At 41.6% G+C, this 20,644-nt stretch overlaps 1 protein-coding gene across 2 annotated transcripts in view; it reads left to right on the forward strand.

Annotated features, from left to right (window-relative positions):
• The first annotated feature begins 1,549 nt into the window (after positions 1–1,549).
• LOC114650845 (V-set domain-containing T-cell activation inhibitor 1-like) overlaps positions 1,550–20,644 on the forward strand; it is a 36,970-nt gene continuing 17,875 nt past the window's right edge. Inside the window, exon 1 of one of the 2 annotated variants that reach the window (XM_051926773.1) lies at positions 1,550–1,799. In XM_051926773.1, coding sequence (XP_051782733.1) covers positions 1,700–1,799 — 100 coding nt within the window. In that variant the 5' untranslated portion in view covers positions 1,550–1,699. The remainder of the gene's footprint in view (positions 1,800–20,644) is intronic. The other variant, XM_028800735.2, reaches the window with a different exon arrangement.

Here is a 20,644-nt window from a genome sequence, read left to right on the forward strand (position 1 = left end):
CAGAGGGAACCGTGAAGTTCAGCCTGTTCAGGTTTTAGGTGCCATCAACAGATCACCAACTTCAGCTGGTCCAATATTTCTAATGTATATTTATCTCACTAACCAACTGTACTACCCGTCTAAGATGGGTTGAACTCTAAGTAATCAACACAGACCTCCCCATTAATGTTTGCAGTGCATCGTGCAATGCATATGTCTCTGTTATATGCCATTTGGTATAAGAATAGTAAAAGCAATGTTAATATTTGTGATGCGCCATCGACAAGTGCAATGCATTTTATTACTGAAATGTCAGTGAGATGCCATCTTTTGAAATAACAGAGGCATAGCAACCAGACGGACAAACAGACAAGACACACAGACACTTCTCCTTTTATCCGGGCAGATGCTACTGAAATTGTGATAAACTAAACTATCAAGAACAATTTTAGAACACTTAGGCTGGTGGGGAAATTACTAGCACGTAGGGGCCCACTGGTGATTCAAGCAGCACAATCCCGAGTTTAACAATGTGATGCAGACTGATGGTGCAGTCAACCATTGAAAGAGTGGGGAGGGGGAGTCCCCCTTGACATATTGATCAGCACAATTAAAGAAGTGTGACTGAAGAAGCACAAGGGGGTACCCCTTGGTGATTTGAGTAGCATGATTGATGAGCAAAGGGATATCCATTGATGTTGGCATTTCCAGCAACACGATTACAAAGTGGGAATGGGTCCCCCATTGTGTTTCAGGTGGGACAATCACAGGTCTGCAATGAGATTGTGAGGCAAGGCCAATTTGCCCCTCCAGCACACCCCCCTGATCTGTCCTTGGTTGTGATACTATCCCCCTAAAAACCCAGGGAGAAAAAAAGGAACATTTTGTTCATATTCTGAACCTCAACCATGTCGACAGGCGTTGTACCCTCATTTATGATTGGTCTCTGTAACACTCCACATTCGTATTGCATCCCAAGATTATTTATCATCCATCCATCCATTACACAACCCGCTATATCCTAACTACAGGGTCATGGGGTCTGCTGGAGCCAATCTCAGGGTGCAAGGCAGGAAACAAACTCCGGGCAGGGCGCCAGCCCACTGCAGGATTATTTATCATTCATTGGTAAATTTGTAAATAACTTTGTTAGTTGTGTCAAATATTAGAATGATTATTTCTTTTTATCTTTAATGCCTCTCCCTTTTTTTAAGTTTTCTGTTGACATTTATCATTGTCTTGGCCTAGGACATTACACTTGAATAAAAAAAAGTATTAATTTGTTTCCATTTCTGTAAGTCAAATATTTCAGTAAGTAACCAAGAAAATACTTTGAAAGAAAATGCATAACAGCCATAAAAATGAAATTGGAAAACATCACAAAAATAATTCCGATTTTTTTCAGAAGAGCAATATCAAAATATGGCGATCGAGCAGTCAATCAACAACAGAATGAACATTTCCTGTACCTTCAGCAACACAGTTCTACAATCAAACTAAAATAACAACGTCTACTCCTGACAAGTAGCCTATGGCACGATTTGGAGACTCTGAACGTGTGCTCCTTGCAAACGACTTGTCTCGCTGAGCAACGCATTACGATGAATACATAAATGCTCGATGTACTTTATACAAAGAAAAGCGCAAGGTGTGTAAAAGTGAGAGCGGTGGGCTGCGCCTTGGCCGAGCTGACATCATAAACGAACCACACCTTACAGGAATGAAAGGCACTCGATCAACCGGATCGGCGAACGAGACGCAACACGGGAGCGGCGAGAACCGTCAACCATGGCGTCTGTCGGACAGATCATCTTTTATAGGTACCTTTAACTTTGTTATTCGAAGCGTTTTGCTGCACGTGAATAGAAATGACGAGAAAGGAAGGAACTTGGATGAGACGTCCCGAGCCTGCAGTTAGTGAGCTTTTTCGGGTTGAGATGCTTTGTTTAGTTTTTAAAAATGGAAACACCGTATTTTGGTAACCCGAAGCGTAAAAAGGCGGCGGTGCGTTGTGGCGAAGTGCGGCGTGTGCGAGGTCAGCAGGTGATGGCGAAGGGGGCTGGGAGTTTTTATTTATTTATTTCGTACTTGCGTGTTTGTCTTGCACGCTGTTTTACCTAAGGTTTAAAATCTGAGTGCATGAAGGCACACATAACAACCAAAGGCTCTGCTCATCATATATGAAGTGACATTCCAAAACTGGTAAACGTGTCTTGACTGTTTCCAGAACATGAATGCGTTTGTGCTCATTAGTGCATGCTTCGAGCATGACAAAGGCGCTATATTGGGTAAATGTGTGTGTTTGTTTTTAGAAGTATTATGCGTAATTTTAAAACAATTTGATTTCTCCCGGTTATTACTTTTGAAGGGCTGCACAGTGACACACTAAAAAGCATTGCCACCTTGCAGCGTTTAGTCTCCAGATTAGCTCTGAGCGTGTTTTAAAAGTGTGCCCACGCTGAGGGGCACCTGCTGTACGGGAGCTTCGTTGATGGCATTGCTGTGGTAATGGGCACTCATTCGGGCAAACGCGGGTTGGGAAAACAAATGGAGACCTTTAGAAAATAAAGGGTTTTGATACGGACGGAGAATGTGGACGCGGGCGACAGCTGTTTCTCACCTTTGGGATTTGCTGTTATCCTGATTATCTGTCCTCCATTTACTTATCCTATTCAGTGTTGTCGGGAGAGGCCAGCCCATCACAGGACCAGGGACGTCGATAAGGGGCTCATTCGGGGCTTTAGCCGCAAATCTCAGGCATCCGGCCCCTTCCTCTAGTACTGCGGCCTGGCCTGCATGGACAACTGCGCGAAAAGTCCACGGGAGACCTCGGGCATTATCAAATAATGGATAATGTGTGCTAAAGCTAGTGACAAGCCCTACACCGTCCACACTCACGCACAATCATCAGTTTAAAGTCACCAGTGAGTCTGACCTGCGTCACTCTGGGATGCGACAGAAAACTCACGCAGACACGGGAAGAGCAAGTAAACTTCACATAGACATGATCAGGAGTCTACGGGGCAAAACTGTCACCGCGATATCCATCATCTCCTTGTACCTTCCGCGTATTATTATTATTACATATCTGGGCTTTGGCTGGACCTTCCAGAATCCTATGCATCGAACATGACCTTCGGTGTTTAGAGTCCAGTATTTATGGACTATCGGTTAATATTGCTTTTAGTAGTTTATAGTAATATTTGTTTTAATAAATGTGTTTTGTGAATGTTTGACCGTGGGATATTGAGTTTGCTGTCATCCCCGAGCGCTGCTGCCTTTTGCCACTTTTGCTAGTGTCCCGGTGTAGATTGCTTTGAATAAAGCCGTGTTTGTGAGGCGTTCCATTGGCTAGAATATAGCGTTTGTATTCCGTTAGTCTGTTTACTCGCCTATCGCTTTTTGAATTTGACAGTCGTGAGGTTCTAGGTCAGTCTCATTAGAAAGGTGACACAGATGTGCATTTGCACCCGGGCCATCAGCCTGCACACCAAGGTTTTTACGCATTCCAGTCCATCCCAGCACATTTTATTTTCTATTTTAGAGCGGACCTGTCTGATTTAAAAACACGGTGGAACAAATCCAGAACGTAACGAATTGAGAACTTGCAGTCGCTTGTGATAACTTCCAATTTATACGCCTGCCTCGGCTCGTTTGTTTTTTTTTTCACTGCCGGCCTGTCCTGAAATTCTTTTTGTTAGTGTTGCATGTAAAATGTCGACAATTCAAACGCCAGGGCACTGTGGTCGCCGTGCCCCGCGTGTCCCACGGATGGATTCTTTCCATGTTCTTCTGCTCCTTTATGCAACTCACGTGGAAAAAAAAAACAGAAACTTTAGCTGATTGAAGAATGTCAAACTCGCAGAGCCTCGCTAAACCTGAAAGTCTGCTTTATTTTTAAAGTGCCAGGCTAAGCTGTCATCCACACCCAGACCTTGTCACTCTGGCAGTGAGTCACAGTCGCCCAACAATGGGGTGGCGCATTCCGAGGCCGACGTCGCTGCGTGTCCCTGGATACTAAACAAATATTGTCATTGTCGGCGTGTCTTCTTTCGGCACTTCTCAGCTCCCCACGGCTCAGCGCACGGGGCTTAGTGGCCGAGGCGACACCCGAAGGCTCTCTCGCGCGAGTCCCCTTGGTCCTTCATAGGTGGCTTAGCCGTAATAACGATTACAATATACGCCGTTCTTTATACTGCTGGGCAAGGGGTTAGGGTACGGAATCACAAAAGAAATAGATTTGTAATGCATACAAAACGAACGACTCCAGCACGAGGGCTTATGGGCACAGAGAGCAAAACAGGAGATTAGGAATATTAAAAGGCAGTTAGAAAAGTCAAGAGTCAGAAAGGCAAAATGCACAATAATAATAATTCTTTGCATTTATATAGTGCTTTTCTCACTACTCAAAGCGGTCATCAATTGCAGGTTAAGGGCCCAACAGTCCCTTTTGGTATTTACGGGATTCGAACCAGCAACCTTCCGATTGCCAGTGCAGATCCCTAGAAGAGAATAGGAAGACGGTGGTCTTCAGTGAGGAGGGCATGGCAGCAGGGGTCCTGAGCGGTGGTGGTGTAAGAGAGGTGTTTAATGCTGCATTTCCGTGCCCTCCACATAATATTTGGGACCAAGAAACATTTTTGCTTGATTCATCCCTCTGCTCCAGAGTTTAAAATTATAAATCAAACAATTTGGACTTGATTAAAATGCACTTTGCAGACTGTAATTTAAGGGTATTTACACGCATTTCGGTCACAACATGTAAAAGTTACAACACTTTTTATACACGGACCTCCATCTGCAGGGCACCATAATGTTTGGGGTGTTTCATTGCTTCATTAGTGCAGGCATAAGATACGTGAGCTTACTTCAACCAACAGACTACTTCTGGATTCTGTAGTTGCCATTGTTCAACATGAGGACAAGAGCTGTGCCAACGAAAGTCAAAGAGGCCAATATGAGGCTGAAAAAGAACAATAAAACCATTTGAGGCATCAGCAAAACCTTTAGATGAACTAAATCAACTGTCTGGAATTTCTTTAAGTACAAAGAATGCACGGGTGAGCTCCGTAATCACAAAGGGACTGGTTGTCCAAGGCAGACCTCCACTGCTGATGTCAGAAGAATCCTCACCATGGTAAAGAAAAAGCTTCAAACACCTGTTTGACAGATCAGAAAAGGTCTTCAGAAGGCAGATATGTGTGTGGGTGAGTGAGACCGAGAGAGATTGCAAGCCACAGAAGACTTCATGAACAGAAATACAGAGGCCACACTACAAGGTGCAGACCACTAGTTAGCCATAAAAACAGGATGGCCAGATTTCAGTAGTACTTAAAAGAGCCTGCAGAATTCAGAAAAAGGTCTTGTGGTTAGTTGAGTCAAAGATGAACCTGATCAGAGGGATGGCAATAGACATGAGGGTGTTTGGGGTGTTATGGCTTGGGCTTGTTTGGCTGCCACAGGTCCTGGCACACTTCTCTTCATTGATAATGTCACTGTTGATTGCAGTGGCACAATGAATTTTGAGGTGCACAGAGCAATTTTATCTGGTCAAGTTCCAGTAAATACCTCCAAATCCATTTGATGGCGCTTCATCCTACAAGATAATGATCCCAAACATACTGTTAAGTTTTTCAAAGCTGAAAAATGAACAGTTCTTCAATGGCCAAGCCAGTCACCTGATATAAACCAAAATGAGCATGCCTTCCATAAGCTGAAGAGAAAACTTAAGGTGAGAAGCCCCCAAAAGAAGCAGGAGCTGAAGATGGCTGAATCACAGGCTTGGTAGAGCATCACCAGAGAAGATCCTCAGCACCTGGTGATGTCTATGAATCAAGTGATATGCGACAAACTACTAAATATGCCTGCTTTAATGTACCTGCCATTGCTGTGTCCCAAACATTATGGTTGGTGCTCTGAAATGGGGGACCATATAGAAAACGTGTTGTCATTTCTGCATGGTGTGACTGAAGTGTATGTTTCAAAGTGCACTTTAATCGCATCTGAATTGTGTGATTTGTAATTTCAAACTATGGAGAAGAGTGGTAAATCAAGAAAAAATGCGCCTTTGTCCCAAACATTACAGAGGGTACTGTACGTCCATTATACTTGGGTTGGCTAGCCTCCTTGTGTGAGGATGCAGGTATACCGGTCTCATGGCTGTCTTCTTTCACTGAACTGACGCTGCCATCAGCAGTCTTGATCCTGGATCTCATGGCTGATAGACTCTTTCTCCTCAACTGCTTTGTAGCACTGCTATAATGGGCCTTGTTATTTGCCTGTGCAGTCTGTTCACCGGCTCTGCCTCGCGTTAGTAAATTGAGGTCAGTGACAACATGATCTATCACACTTTCTCCAGTTCCATAAGCCAATCCATGCCAATCGTTTTATGAAGCTCTGCTGGCGGCCGCACACCCAGTCCAATCTACTTTAGCAGATGAAGAAGCAGTGGTGGAGCTGGAGATGTAGCAGTCACTCGGCTGTCTTCCTTGCTAATACTATAATGCTGCAACCAACATTTCAGATCCAGAATCTCAGCCCCAAAATTCTCCAGGAACTCCTCCGAAAAAACCAGCAAGTTCTTGTTGGGTTTCCACAGCACTTAACGCTTTGCTGAGTTCAGCCGTAGTTTTTCTGTTTATCCTGCTGTTGACACCAATGCAGTTCTGCTCCAGATGTTGTTTCTCGAAGATCAGGGGCTGGACGCCAGAGAAGTCCATCCCCAATGATGTTGCTGTCTTTTGAAGTATCATTTGCTGTTGCTGCACTAGCTGGAATTCCTGCAACTTTAGTATTTATAGGCTATAGAAATATAACCATATAATTTACCACCTGAACACCTGTAATATTAATTGATACACAAAATAACAGATTTTCTCATAAATATGAATAAAACAAAAATTACAATATAGAATTTTTATTATAGTATACTGGAATGTTACCAAATGAAACACATACTGTATATCCCATAAGACATGCACTGTTTATTAGAACGAAACAATTACAGCAAAGTCACACCTATTTACATTACATGTTGAAAGATCAGTAGCATACACAAACCGATCCAGCTGACCCTAAATGTAGTCTAATTGCATAAACCCCTGTGAAGGCTTGGGGGCGCCACAGAGCCCCAAACCCCAAGCATGAACACACAAAGACAGTTCCAGGTTCAAATAAAAGGGGTTTTAATACACAAATACCTTTTTATAACAATTAAACAGTGCATCTTCTTCCTTCTCTGTCCCTCCCTCTCTCTGTCTTTCTCTCCTTCCTTCTCTCTGCCTCCATTGCACTGGTACTCCTCCAGTTGAGTGTTGCCCATCTCCGCTCCGAGCACCTACTCACCAGGACAAGACAGTGTGGCCTCTTTTATTAAGGACCTGGGATTACTTCTGGTGCCAGGGCTTCACCCATTGGAAGCATTTCCAGGTCGTATGGAAGTCCCAAACAGTAGAGAGTGTAACTCCCTGCAACACCCTCTTAATGCACCCACGGACCCCAGGAGGGCTGTGCCACTGGACTACAATTCCCAGCATTCCCTGCTGGTGTCCGAATGGGCATTGATATCCTGGGTTGCTGCCATCCAGCCTTCCTGGCATTCCCTAGACAGCCCCTAGACACCGTATTTCTCTGTCCTTTCCTTTTATCCCGGCCAGGGTAAGTATTGTAATTATATCCGGTCTGGAGACTTTCCAGGCAAGAACCTTCTGTCTTGGCTGGGATGTCCAGCCATCCATGTGGGGCCTCCTGTATGGACAAGGAACATTGTCCTCTCCTGGTCGGGATGCCCGTCCATCCCATATGGCACTTACACCGATTGGTAGTGCTAGGTTATTTTGTACCCTAGGCCAAGCTTAGTGCACCAACCAACTGTTCGTTAGCTAACCCATGTGGTTGGGTTTTTCCCCCTCTTATGATCTACGCCCTAGGTGAATGCCTAATTCAGCTTAATGGTGGCACGTGCCTTCCTTACACCCCAAATAGATAGAAAGATACTTTATTAATCCCAAAGGGAAATTCACATACTCCAGCAGCAGCATACTGATAAAGAAAATATTAAATTAAAGAGTGATAACAATGCAGGTATACAGACAGACAATAACTTTGAATAATATTAACGTTTACCCCACTGAGTGGAATTGATGAGTCGCATAGTGTGGGGGAGGAACGATCTCCTCAGTCTGTCAGTGGAGCAGGACAGTGACAGCAGTCTGTCGCTTAAGTCTTTCCTCTGTCTGGAGATGACACTGTTTAGTGGATGCAGTGGATTCTCCATGATTGATAGGATCCTGCTGAGCGCAAATAACCCAACCATTAGATTCAGTTTATTTTTGTATCATTGTATGGCTCATTGATGTTGACAGAACTAAACCCCAGAATGGGCCATTTAAATTCAGTTGTTGACTGTGTAACTGATAGTTTTCTATGGAGTGTTAAAGGTTGGGCTTTTGGGGTTTTATTCAATTAAACTAAATTTTGGGTCAACAGGATCACGTATACAGTATATACAGTAAGAGAGACAGAAGTTTTGAGGCAAGAATGGTATATACTCATAAGGGTAATGTGGTGCACGTTGATTAGAACATGCAATAATGACCCTATAAATAACTTTAAATCTTCTGTTAACTAAATGGAATATAAACAAAAAACTAAATGATTTTGAGATTACAGAGACTGAAGTAAAACCCAACAAAAAAAACAGAAATTATATAAATTGTTGGGACCCAGTAACATGTTTATGATTGCCCAATGATGCTATAGTTATATTTTACATATTTCCAACGATGCTGTAATTATATTTTATATATGTAATACTAATTAATGTTTGTAATTTTTAAATCATTTTTCACTTTGTGGAAATTCCTAAGGACAGGAATCTGCTAAACATGGTGCTGTTACATCATTAAATCAGAAAATTTATGTCTAGTGTGACATTCACGTGCACTCGGGGACGGTTTCAGATTTTTTCTTCATTAAAGAAACTAATAAAAAATGCACATCAATACTCTAAAAGTAATTTTGAAACAGGACATTACTCAGTAATTGACATCGCACAGAGTGTTTCTTTGTTTTAAAATGGATGACTCTGAAAATTCACCAATGCTTTTTAAATGAAAGCTTTCAAATTTCAAAAATGTCTATATTTGTGATACCTTAATGAAAAAATTGAACGTACCTGACATATTTCCTTGAAGAATAAGTTTACCAAATTTTAATTATACTAGGGGGCTCCGCCCCCTGCTCACTTCACTCACCCATCCCCAGGTTTGGTTTACCAGATATACAATTTAAAGAGATTGTTATTTTTTTGGGAATTGTTACATATGCATTATTTTCACTTTTACTTTAAAACTTTTGTAAAAACAATATTTGTCTTTTATTTCTGGCCCCGGGCGTGGTTAAATCTCTTTCTCACGGGACGTATAACGCTGCTCATGTCTCCTTAGCTGAACGCATGCTAAGGAGATGTGGTCAGAACAGCTGCTGTCTTGCTTCTGCTGCTGGTGAGCTGCATGTTCTGCTTGTCGCTTGTCGTTGTTTTAAGAGCTGGGAGCACATGAAGTGTGTCTGCCAAAAGAATTCCAACAACTGCTAGGTTAGATGTTCATGAACCTGTTTTATATTGCTTGTAAATAGGGCGTGACGTGCAAACGTCACCGTCTCACGGGTTTTGCTTCCTATGGTTGTAATGTCTAGTCTCGCGTGTCGTCAAAGTGTCTCTCCAAGATGATCACGTCTCGATCGCTTCACTCAACCCACCCGGAGGTGCACTATGCTCCTGCCACTTCGCGTCTTTCCCGCTCCCGTTGTGAAGGGGGGAGCTGAACGCTCACTAAGGAGATGCGGACGGATCAGCTGCTGGTTTGTGCTGCTGCTGCCAAGGTGCGTGTTCTGCTTGTCGCGCTGTGCGTCGATCATTTAAAAGCCTGTGTAGCAGCTGTCCTTTAACATCACATGAGACAAGGCAGTGAGACAAAAGTGTCAAATTGTCTTCTGAGAAGATCACATCTCGTCTCCCTCCCAAGATTTCCCAAGACTTTTCTTTATAATGGAGAGATTATACTTATACCAGTGGACAGTCTCCATTGGTTTAACAGTGACCACCTTAATCCTGACACAATAGCATGGCTTAGCACATAAGACTTTAGACTTCAAAGGCCAGCCTGAGTGGCTCACTTAACCTACAGTGTCAGCAATAAGAATCATAGACACAAATGTACAAGATGTTTTGTGATTTGTAATTTTCTTTGAATAAACCTTTTAGTGAATCATATCATTGTAAGGTAGAAGCAGACAATCTTTTATTAACCCCATTAAGTAAACAGCCAGACCAACAGCAGGTAGCATAATCCACACAGCATAGTACAGCATAATAAAATCATAAATTAGGCAGAATATACAAAAACGTATTCAGTATAGGTATTGTATGTTGGACAATGCAGATGTTTCTGTTGCACCATTACAGTTAATAATTCACCCAATCCACTCCATTTGTAAACAGAGAATCTCATTTAGTCTCAAACAGGTTCAAGTTGCCCCTGCACAGACTCCCAACTGATGAATTGTAAAGGCTTATGGCAGTAGGGTTAGCACTCGCTATCACACACCACTGCTGGCCATCATCTTCATTCGGAAAAGCGGGTCATAGACGGGATGGGAGACATTGTCCATGACAGATGTTTATTTGGACACAATTCTTCTTTAGGTCTCTACAAGCAGCAGAAAAATAAAAAAAAGAGAGAATGCCTCCTTGTTGTGAGCCATCACCTAAATGCAGGGCGACAGTGAGTCTTATCACCATAGTGAAGATGTTGTAGACACATTCTCTGTAAATGATGAAAAAGTAAGGGGGTGAAGGTACGACATCCTTGATTATGATGTTGCTGGAGAGTGGTGACGTACTGCACAGTCAGATATGCAAGCAAGAATTTCACTAAACTGTAAATGTGACCGTACTGACAATGTGACCCCTTCCTCCAGAGAGTCTAGAACAGACCCAAAAGCAGGAACTAGCTTTCCTAACCACCCTATTAATGTCCCCTGCTCTAATGCCAGAGACCCTGCACACCACCATGTAGAAAGTGGCCTTTACCACCACAGACTGACTAGAAAATAAACAAATGTCTTACTATACACACTAACCTGAGCTCCTGAAAAGATAAAGTCTGCTCTAGCCCATCATGTAGACGGCCTGAGTGGTGTTTGGTCAGTCCAGTCTGTCATCTTTGTGAATGCAGAGGTGCTGTATAAAAGTCTGCTATCGCCACATCACTCCTGTTGATATAGATAGGAGTTGTTGAGACCCTCTTCCTGCTGAAGTCTGCCATCAGGTCCCCGGTGTTTGCCACATTCATTTGCAGGTGGTTATCTTCTCACCATTCCACCAGTTCTCTGTATTTTGCTTCATGCCAACCTTAGCCTAGTCTTCTCAAAACTTCGAGTTGTCCTTAAGTTCACATAGAAAAATCAAGCACTTTGTATTTCATTACACTTATTAAATTAGCTTTTTCCTCTTTGCCCAGAGTGGCTGACAAATCACGGATGTTTCCATATTTATACAAATGTCACACAAGCTAAGCAACTTTCTTTGGGTGGCACAGTGAGGCAAAGGTGGGGTCTGAAGTGACAGCCTTGTGCCTCAGTTGCTGGGCTGCTCTGCCTGCTTGCTTGAGCCTTAATGTCTGCTTTATAAATTATGTTATTATAACAAAGTTTACATTGATATTAAAAAGTCCATACTTAAATACAAACCTTGTTCAAGTACAGGTTCTTTCTCACGTGTATGTACTACAATGGAATTTGTATTTGCAAGTCTTTTGAGGATAGTGACAGCGATATAACACCAACAAAAGACAACAACATAATACAAAAGCATACATGGAATATGTGGTCATATGGTGCCACAGACTCCCCATTGCTTTATTGATCCAGATTTGAACCCCAGCACACTCCCCGTGTTTTTTGTCAGGGCACACTGCTTTTCTCCCACAAACCCAAGCTGCATGTTTTAGGCTGACCGTTGACTCTAAACTGTCTGGGTGCATAGACTTGCAACATTTGACAGTGTTACGTTTTATATTTCTAGCTATCCCTATATTAACATTTTAATTCTTAATTAAATTTTTATTACTGTTTGAGTTTAATCCAAGGCCACAATCACCCACAATGGTGTCAGCAGCAACTCCCCTAAGACACTGAATTGTTTGCCATATAAGCATTCCAGTACTTCAGCATCCCGACACTGTGATATCTATACATCCATCCATTTTCCAACCCGCTGAATCTGAACACAGGGTCACGGGGGTCTGCTGGAGCCAATCCCAGCCAACACAGGGCACAAGGCAGGAACCAATCCCGGGCAGGGTGCCAACCCACCGTAGACACTTTGATGTGCCAAGCATAAATAAAGTTCAGAATATAAGAAGTAAAGAGCTCTGCTCGGTTAGCTGTCGTGAGAACAAGCAAAATTCTGAAAAGAATAATAAAGAGTGCCGAATGGTGGCCCAGTGGTTAGCACAGATGCCTCACAGCTCCACATACTAGGCTTAAGTCTCACATCTGCTCCCTGTCTGTGTTGAGTTTGCAGATTCTCCCAATCTCTCATTATAAGGTGACTGTCAAATGTCTGAGAATGAGTAAGTCTGTGTCAGTTTGCCCTGTAATAAACTAACACCCATCCATGGTTGGCTCTCGCCTTGTGCCCAGTGCTGCCATGATATCCTCTGACTTCTCTGAACTGGAACTAGATGAGCAGGCTGGCAGATTGATGGATGGTTTGCTAAACATGCTGCCTTTTTGCAGCATTGCTGTGTCTGCCTCAATCTAATATTCAGTTGCAAAATGGTTATGATCAACAATATGAATAATTATTCAATGTTAAAATGAAATGTGAACTTCAATATCAAATGAAACATGGGCAACACTTTAGTTTAGTCACTGCAAAAATGCATCTATTACTCATTTAGTCTTAAGTAACAAGACTTTACCAACCGCTTCTTTTGGTCTTCATAACATTTATAAAACATCAGTAGATACGTTATTCATCTCTGGGCAGTATGGCATATTGACATAATGGAAAAATGACTTGTTAATATGAAGGACTAGCTGTACCCCGTGGCTGTGCCCACATAGTAATGAAACAGGACAAACTTTAAAAATCAATAGACATTGGCACTATATCTGATCGTGTTCAGCTCTGACGGGAGAGCGTTCCACGTGTGGGAAGAAAAGCACATGGCCGTGATATCCCTGGCAATCAGCAGCTACCCTCTAAAACACATGGAGCTCTGATCTCTCTCTCAAAAATGTCAAACATTACTCCTTAACAATCTGTAGATGATGATGTCTGTTGAACAAACTGGTATTGCTAGCTAAGTGGAGGCAAGGTGCACTCCAACACATGGTGAGACGTAGACCAACTCGAACAGAGGCTAGTGAGTGAATGAGGAAGGCCCCGCCCCCCTGCTCTCAGCCCACAGCCATACTCTTGGATTTGCATAAATACATCGGTACTGCAAGCGAACTATGGTACTTAGCGCAATGAGAGAAGTCACAAAATCAACTGGAAAGTTCAAGCCAATTATAGAAAACAACCCGATATAAATCTATTAAGTAATTCTCTCGTGAAAAGCGGACAGACATATGGACAGAATGTGCTTGGACCACGAAATTTTTAAAACCGTTTCTTAGCGAGCACCTATGGGCCAAGGATAACCTACATTCCAAATGTCAAGTCCCAAGTCCTCCTGGTTCGGGAGATTTCAGTGGTCTGTTGTATTTGGCTTTTATATATATAAATTCACAGGTCTTATACTAAATATATAACATCAAGAGAGATGTGTCTCAGTTACGCCACCTCGGAGCACTCACCCCAAAGTGACGTTTTGTCAGTAAGTCACATTACAGAGATGAATAAACACTTTACTGATGCTTTGTAAGTGTTATGAAGACACAAAGAAGAGTTTGTTAAAGTCTTGTTACATAATAGTAAAAGAGCAATAGATGCATTTTAGCCGTATCTAAACTAAAGTGAAACATGAATTCAATTCGAGATCTTCTTAGGTTTTTCTTGTTTGATGACATTTTAAATGAATAGGAAGTGGTAACTGGAGCAGATACACATTCATTTCTGGTAAATGGCACTTTGCTTGTTAATTACAGGTGCCAGCATTTGTAAAGCTCTTCTGAAAGCACTAAGAAATCTGATCAGACCTGATCACTGTATCCCTGCCATCCATAATCGACCAATGAAATTTGCCCTGCACGCCCCTTCTATACAGTCATATGAAAAAGTTTGGGAACCCCTCTCACCCTGCATAATAATTTACTCTACTTTCAACAAAAAAGATAGCAGTGATATGTTTTTCATTTCCTAGGAACATCTGAGTACTGGGGTGTTTTCCAAACAAAGATTTTTAGTGAAGCAGTATTTAGTATGAAATTAAATCAAATGTGAAAAACTGGCTATGCAGAAATTTGGGTCCCCTTGTAATTTTGCTGATTTGAATGCAACTGTTCAATAGATAGATAGATACTTTATTAATCCCAAGGGGAAATTCACAAATAATACAATACAATAATACTGATTACTTGCAACACCAAATTGGTTGGATTAGTTCGTTAAGCCTTGAACTTCATAGACAGGTGTGTCCAATCATGAGAAAAGGTATTTAAGGTGGTCAATTGCAAGTTGTGCTTCCCTTTGACTCTCCTCTGAAGAGTGACAGCATGGGATCCTCAAAGCAACTCTCAAAAGATCTGAAAACAAAGATGGTTTAGTATCATGGTTTAGGGGAAGGCTACAAAAAGCTATCTCAGAGGTTTAAAATGTCAGTTTTAACTGTAAGGAATGTAATCAGGAAATGGAAGGCCACAGGCACAGTTGCTGTTAAACCCAGCAGGTCTGGCACGCCAAGAAAAATACAGGAGCAGCATATGCGCAGGATTGTGAGAATGGTTATAGACAACCCACAGATCACCTCCAAAGACCTGCAAGAACATCTTGCTGCACATGGTGTATCTGTACATCGTTCTACAATTCAACGCAATTTGCACAAAGAACATCTGTATGGCAGGGTGATGAGAAAGAAGCCCTTTCTGCACTCACATCACAAACAGAGTCGCTTGTTGTATGCAAATGCTCATTTAGACAAGCCAGACTCATTTTTGAACAAAGTGCTTTGGACTGATGAGACAAAAATTGAGTTATTTGATCATAACAAAAAGCGTTTTGCATGGTGGAAGAAGAACACCACATTCCAAAAAAAACACCTGCTACCTACTGTCAAATTTGGTGGAGGTTCCATCGTGCTGTGGGGCTGTGTGGCTAGTTCAGGGACTGGGGCCCTTGTTAAAGTTGAGGGTCGGATGAATTCAACCCAATATCAACAAACTCTTCAGAATAATTTTCAAGCATCAGTCACAAAGTTGAAGTTACGCAGGGGTTGGTTATTCCAACAAAACAATGACCCAAAAAACTGTTTGAAATCTACAAAGGCATTCATGCAGAGGGAGAAGTTCAATGTTCTGGAATGGCTGTCACAGTCCCCTGACTTGAATATCATCGAAAATCTATAGGATGATTTGAAGCAAGCTGTCCATGCTCGGCAGCCATCAAATTTAACTGAACTGGAGAGATGTTATATGGAAGAATGGTCAAAAAGACCTCCATCCATCCAGAATCCAGACACTCATCAAAGGCTATAGGAGGCGTCTAGAGGCTGTTATATTTGCAAAAGGAGGCTCAACTAAGTATTGATGTCATATCTCTGTTGGGGTGCCCAAATTTATGCACCTATCTAATTTTGTTATGATGCATATTGCATATTTTCTGTTAATCCTATAAACTTAATGTCACTGCTGAAATACTACTGTTTCCATAAGGCATGTCATATATTAAAAGGAAGTTGCTACTTTGAAAGCTCAGCCAATGATAAACAAAAATCCAAAGAATTAAGAGGGCTTCCCAAACTTTTTCATATGACTGTAAGTACAGGGTCCATCCAGTTATCGCCCTTTTCTACTCTTTTCAGACTTGAAAAAAAGTACTGGACTTGATGTGAGAAGACCAGGGCCGGATTTTCCTATAGGCTAACTAGGCTTCAGCCTAGGGCCTCAAGATCAAGAGGGGCCTACATTCAAATTGTTAGCAAAATTAAAATTACACTATTCTAAAAACAGTGAACACTAAAACACTGAACTGAAAATAAGGAGAAATTCTACGCATATGACTAATAAACAAACATAAAAATGTATTGGTTAAGATCAACGTGTTAATTTTCCACACAGGTTAGTACCAATCACAACATGTTTCATTTAACATATTGATATATATCACAGTAATGATGTATTTTATTATCTCTCATGTAATTTACAAACTTAAAAATGGAAGGTGAAAGGGCCTCATAAGTGGAATAGCCTAGGGCCTCTTTTCATATAAATCCGGCCCTGGAGAAGACTCTTAAGAGTTCATCTAGAAATTAAAAAAAAGTCACCAAAACACTAAGTCAAGAATGGCCTGAGGCAAAGCAACAGTGGGTGAGGATGAGAAAGAACTAGAAAAACAACCATCAAAACTTAAGGGTGGCAAAAATGATCATTTTCCAATGCATTCACTCAGCTACTGCTGCTGACGTAATGTAATTAGTGCAGTGAAAGGTCAAGGTAAGCCATTATCCTTGTGTCTTGCAGCTCAGCATATTAGCCTCTAGGCCCCACGTCTCATAGAACATTTGAATGTTAGAACATTTGCATCAGGATTGACTCTTCTCACCCTCTGTCAGCAAATACATCATTGTCCTTATTCCATTTACACAACTGTATGTTATATAATTGCACAATAAAAAGTAGAAATTACAGTGATATTGTGCCAGTATGCTTTCCTCAAACACAACCTCTTGGCTTCTTAGGGCATGTTCAGAATTTGGCATCTCACAATTAATAACAGCATAGCAGTAAAACCAGATATACTCTGTGATCCACATTCATGTATCCATAGAGGAGCATAGCTCATTCTTTTAAATCTGACATACTGCATATTATCTGCATGTAGGTTAATAAAAATGCAGCATTATGCTCATAAAGCCAATATCACATTAAGCGACTTCTAAGTGTTGGGTATGTCAGATTTGTCGATGTAGTTGGTGATCTCGTCACCAGACCATGTCAGTTTACAGGACGCATGTCAAATTCAGTGACCATGCGCTGACCTACCAGTACAGTCATGCTCACCCCTTTTGTGACCACTAATAGCGTTCCACCTGATGGAGCCAGTGTTGTACGAAGGGTTAACAGGCAAGTTCAGCCGCAACTCCGGCCAGTGTTTTTTTCCACTCAGTCATGGTCCTTAAACACAAGACTTGAGACAGCTTCTCTTCAGTTTGTGAGGTCCAAAACACCTGTGCTCCTTAATCATTATCACTGCATTATAGTCATTGTACTTCCAGATGAGCATTCATTGATTGTCACTTCTCATGCACACACAGCCTATCCATACAACTAAAGACAAAATTGCCGGAAATGTCATCTAATGTGACATGGCCTTAAGAGATTTCTCAGCAAGAAGACTCACAACATTGGAAGCTTGCCTCTTGGCATTTCCTTGCCACCGCTATTTCATGTTTCCTGCAAATGAGGCTGAGTACATGCCCACTCCAAGATTTGTTTCATAAATTATACCCAATATAATCTGTCTCAGTGGCACAGTTTTAGCACTGCTGCCTTGCAGTAAGGAGACCAGGGTTCACGTCTCTGGTTTTCCCTGCATGGAGTTTGCATGCTCTCCCTGTGACTGCATGGATTTCCATCTGCTGCTTCAGTTTCCTCCCACAGTCCAAACGCATGCAGGTTAGGTGGATTGGCGAAGCTACTGGTGTGTGCCTGTGTGTGAGTGTGTTCACCCTGCGATAGACTGGCTCAGTGTCCAGGGGACTGTTTCTGCCTTGTGCACTATGCATGCTGGGAAGAAGATGGTATGGTATGGTATGGTATGGTATAATCTGTCTCCAACACATGTTTAGGATTGCTAATGGCATAACAACCATCATAATTGACAAAGGAGGCATCATACTACCAAAGCAACCACTGCAAATGTCACACAAGTTACTGCAATGTCTTTACATTATAAGAGATGACTCCCGTGTTTTTGTACCCCACTAGATACCTTTATTTAAACACAAAATGACAGCAAGATGCATGCCGAATCAGAGTTTGAAAATGTATAAAGTTCTGTGTGTTAAAGTTGCATGTCAACACACAAAGAAATGTATGTGCATTTTCACAGTTTGCTACATATGTATAGGTGTGAGTCAGGCTTTACTCCTCTCCCAGCGCCTCCAATCTGCACCTTTGCATTTAGTTTATCAAATCCTCAAACAAGGAAATGGCTGAACAGGTAAACAATTCATTTTTGATCAATGGTAAATCAGAATTATTATGCAGGAATTGAAATGTCAGATCAGTTTCTATGCAGTTGTCCATTTGTCTCAAAACAATGAATATTTTACTTAGATAACAGTAAGATTTATTATGTCAATAAATTACTAAACAATAGTTACGGATTGTACATAGAGTATAAAAATATATTTATCTGAAAAATAACAACAAGCTTTCTCCTGATAAGTGGAAGCATCAGAGCGACTGTCATTATTTATTGTGGAGCCTCTTTCTGCTCTTCCTCAGTCAGAGACAGGCACACACACGTCACCAGTCTGACTATCATTTTGGGTGCCATATTGAAATCTAGAATGGTGCTGTCAGCTTCCTATAATCATGCAGTCTGTTATCCCATGATTCTTGGAAAGACCATGCTAATTAAGGGGAAATTTCCACAAGCTACTTATTCTCACAGTTTGCTCAATCTTGATTCTCTTTACAGCTCCAATTTTTATTCTGTTAAGTATTCTTTACTGTTTACTGTATTCATAACTTTTCTTAATCACAAATTCACTGTCCATTGACTGGTCACATTCTCACAGTGTCTTTATTTATTTATTTATTTTTCTGGGTACTCTGGTTTTTTCTCCCACATCAAAAACACATGAAAACATGCAAGTTAGTTGAATTAGCAATTCTAAAGATGCCAGTGTTTGTATGACAGTGTGTCTGTCAATGATCTGGCAGCCCATCATTTGTTCTTTTCCATCTTGCAATAATGCAGACATGATAGATTGCTGGCCCCCAGTTGAGTGGGGTTATCGAAGGAACAAATTGACTTGTGTGGAAGAAATCAACCTATTAATTAACAAAAGAAACTTGTCCTGTACTAGGACAAGCCTGATAAAACCTCTTTGAGTCAGGAACCAGGCGGGAGGAAGCTTGTCCATTGCATCCGCAAATGCTGAAGAGAGAGCATTCATCACAGTAGTCTGTTACAGAATGATAAAAAAAAAATAAAGGCAGAGGTCCATTTTATAAACAACTGAATTTACATAACAGTGCCGATTAAGGCATATTTTTACTCTGATTGGTTCATTGGCTTACACCCAAATACTGTAACTTATCAAACTCTTGTTCTTCTCATATCTCTTAGGTTCAGTTATTACGTTTGAAATCTCTATGTATGTGAAAAATGTCTAGTCTTGTTGATTATAGGACTTCTGCTGATCTCTTAATCATTATTTAGTACATTTTGTGTATGACATTAACCTTTGTCCTATTATATTCTTGTCTTTTATTTACTTAACCATTTCTGTAGTTCTCTTCATGACATTTCTAAACCAAATGCTTATATATTTCAATGTACATTGCAAACCAAAGTACTTAACTATTGTTACCTCCAAATTTTCTCTCACACTCGTTTATCCCGTGGTTTTGTGTACCAATCCTTTCCTCTATGACTCTCTGCTTTCCCCTGTTTCCTGTCTCTGATTCAGGATCCAATTATAAACCACATTGCAGTTGGTGTTTGCAAGCCACATGGTTCATCAAAAGCTCAACCATTCCCATATCACCTGGGGCTGAACCAAGGACATCTCATGGGAATGTTCCTTCAGCTGATTAGTTGTCAACCCTACCTTTAACATGATTTGAGATGTCTTAAAAATTATTTGAAAATTTCCAGTAATCATGTATCCCTGATTTCTGGGTGTCTGAGACATGACTGGAAAAGAGCAACTTCCAAACACGTATAAGAAATTGACATCCATCCATCCATTATCCAACCCGCTATTATCCAATCCTAACTACAGGGTCATGGGGGTCTGCTGGAGCCAATCCCAGCCAACACAGGGCGCAATGTAGGAAACAAACCCCGGGCAGGTTGCCAGCCCACTGCAGGGCACACACACACACACTCACACACACACACCACGGCCAATTTATACTCGTCAATGCACCTAACCTGAAAATCTTTGGACTGCAGGAGGAAACCGGAGCACTAAGAGGAAACCCACGCAGACATGGGGAGAACATGCAAACTCCATGCAGGGAGGACCCGGGAAGCGAACCCAGGTCTCCTTACTGCGAGGCAGCAGCGCTACCCACTGCACCACCGTGCCGCCCATATCCAAACGTGATGCCTCATATTTTGTGTGATAATAGGGACTATTTCTGTAGTAAAACATTTAGATAATTAGTAAGAAATCCAGTTTCATGTGTATACTCTTAATTTCTTTAAAATAAATATCCATTACTGGGTTGTCGGGGTCTATCCCAACAGCATAGAGTA

Source organism: Erpetoichthys calabaricus, chromosome 4 (genome assembly GCF_900747795.2).
Source record: "Erpetoichthys calabaricus chromosome 4, fErpCal1.3, whole genome shotgun sequence".
Classification (NCBI taxonomy): Eukaryota; Metazoa; Chordata; class Cladistia; order Polypteriformes; family Polypteridae; genus Erpetoichthys; species Erpetoichthys calabaricus.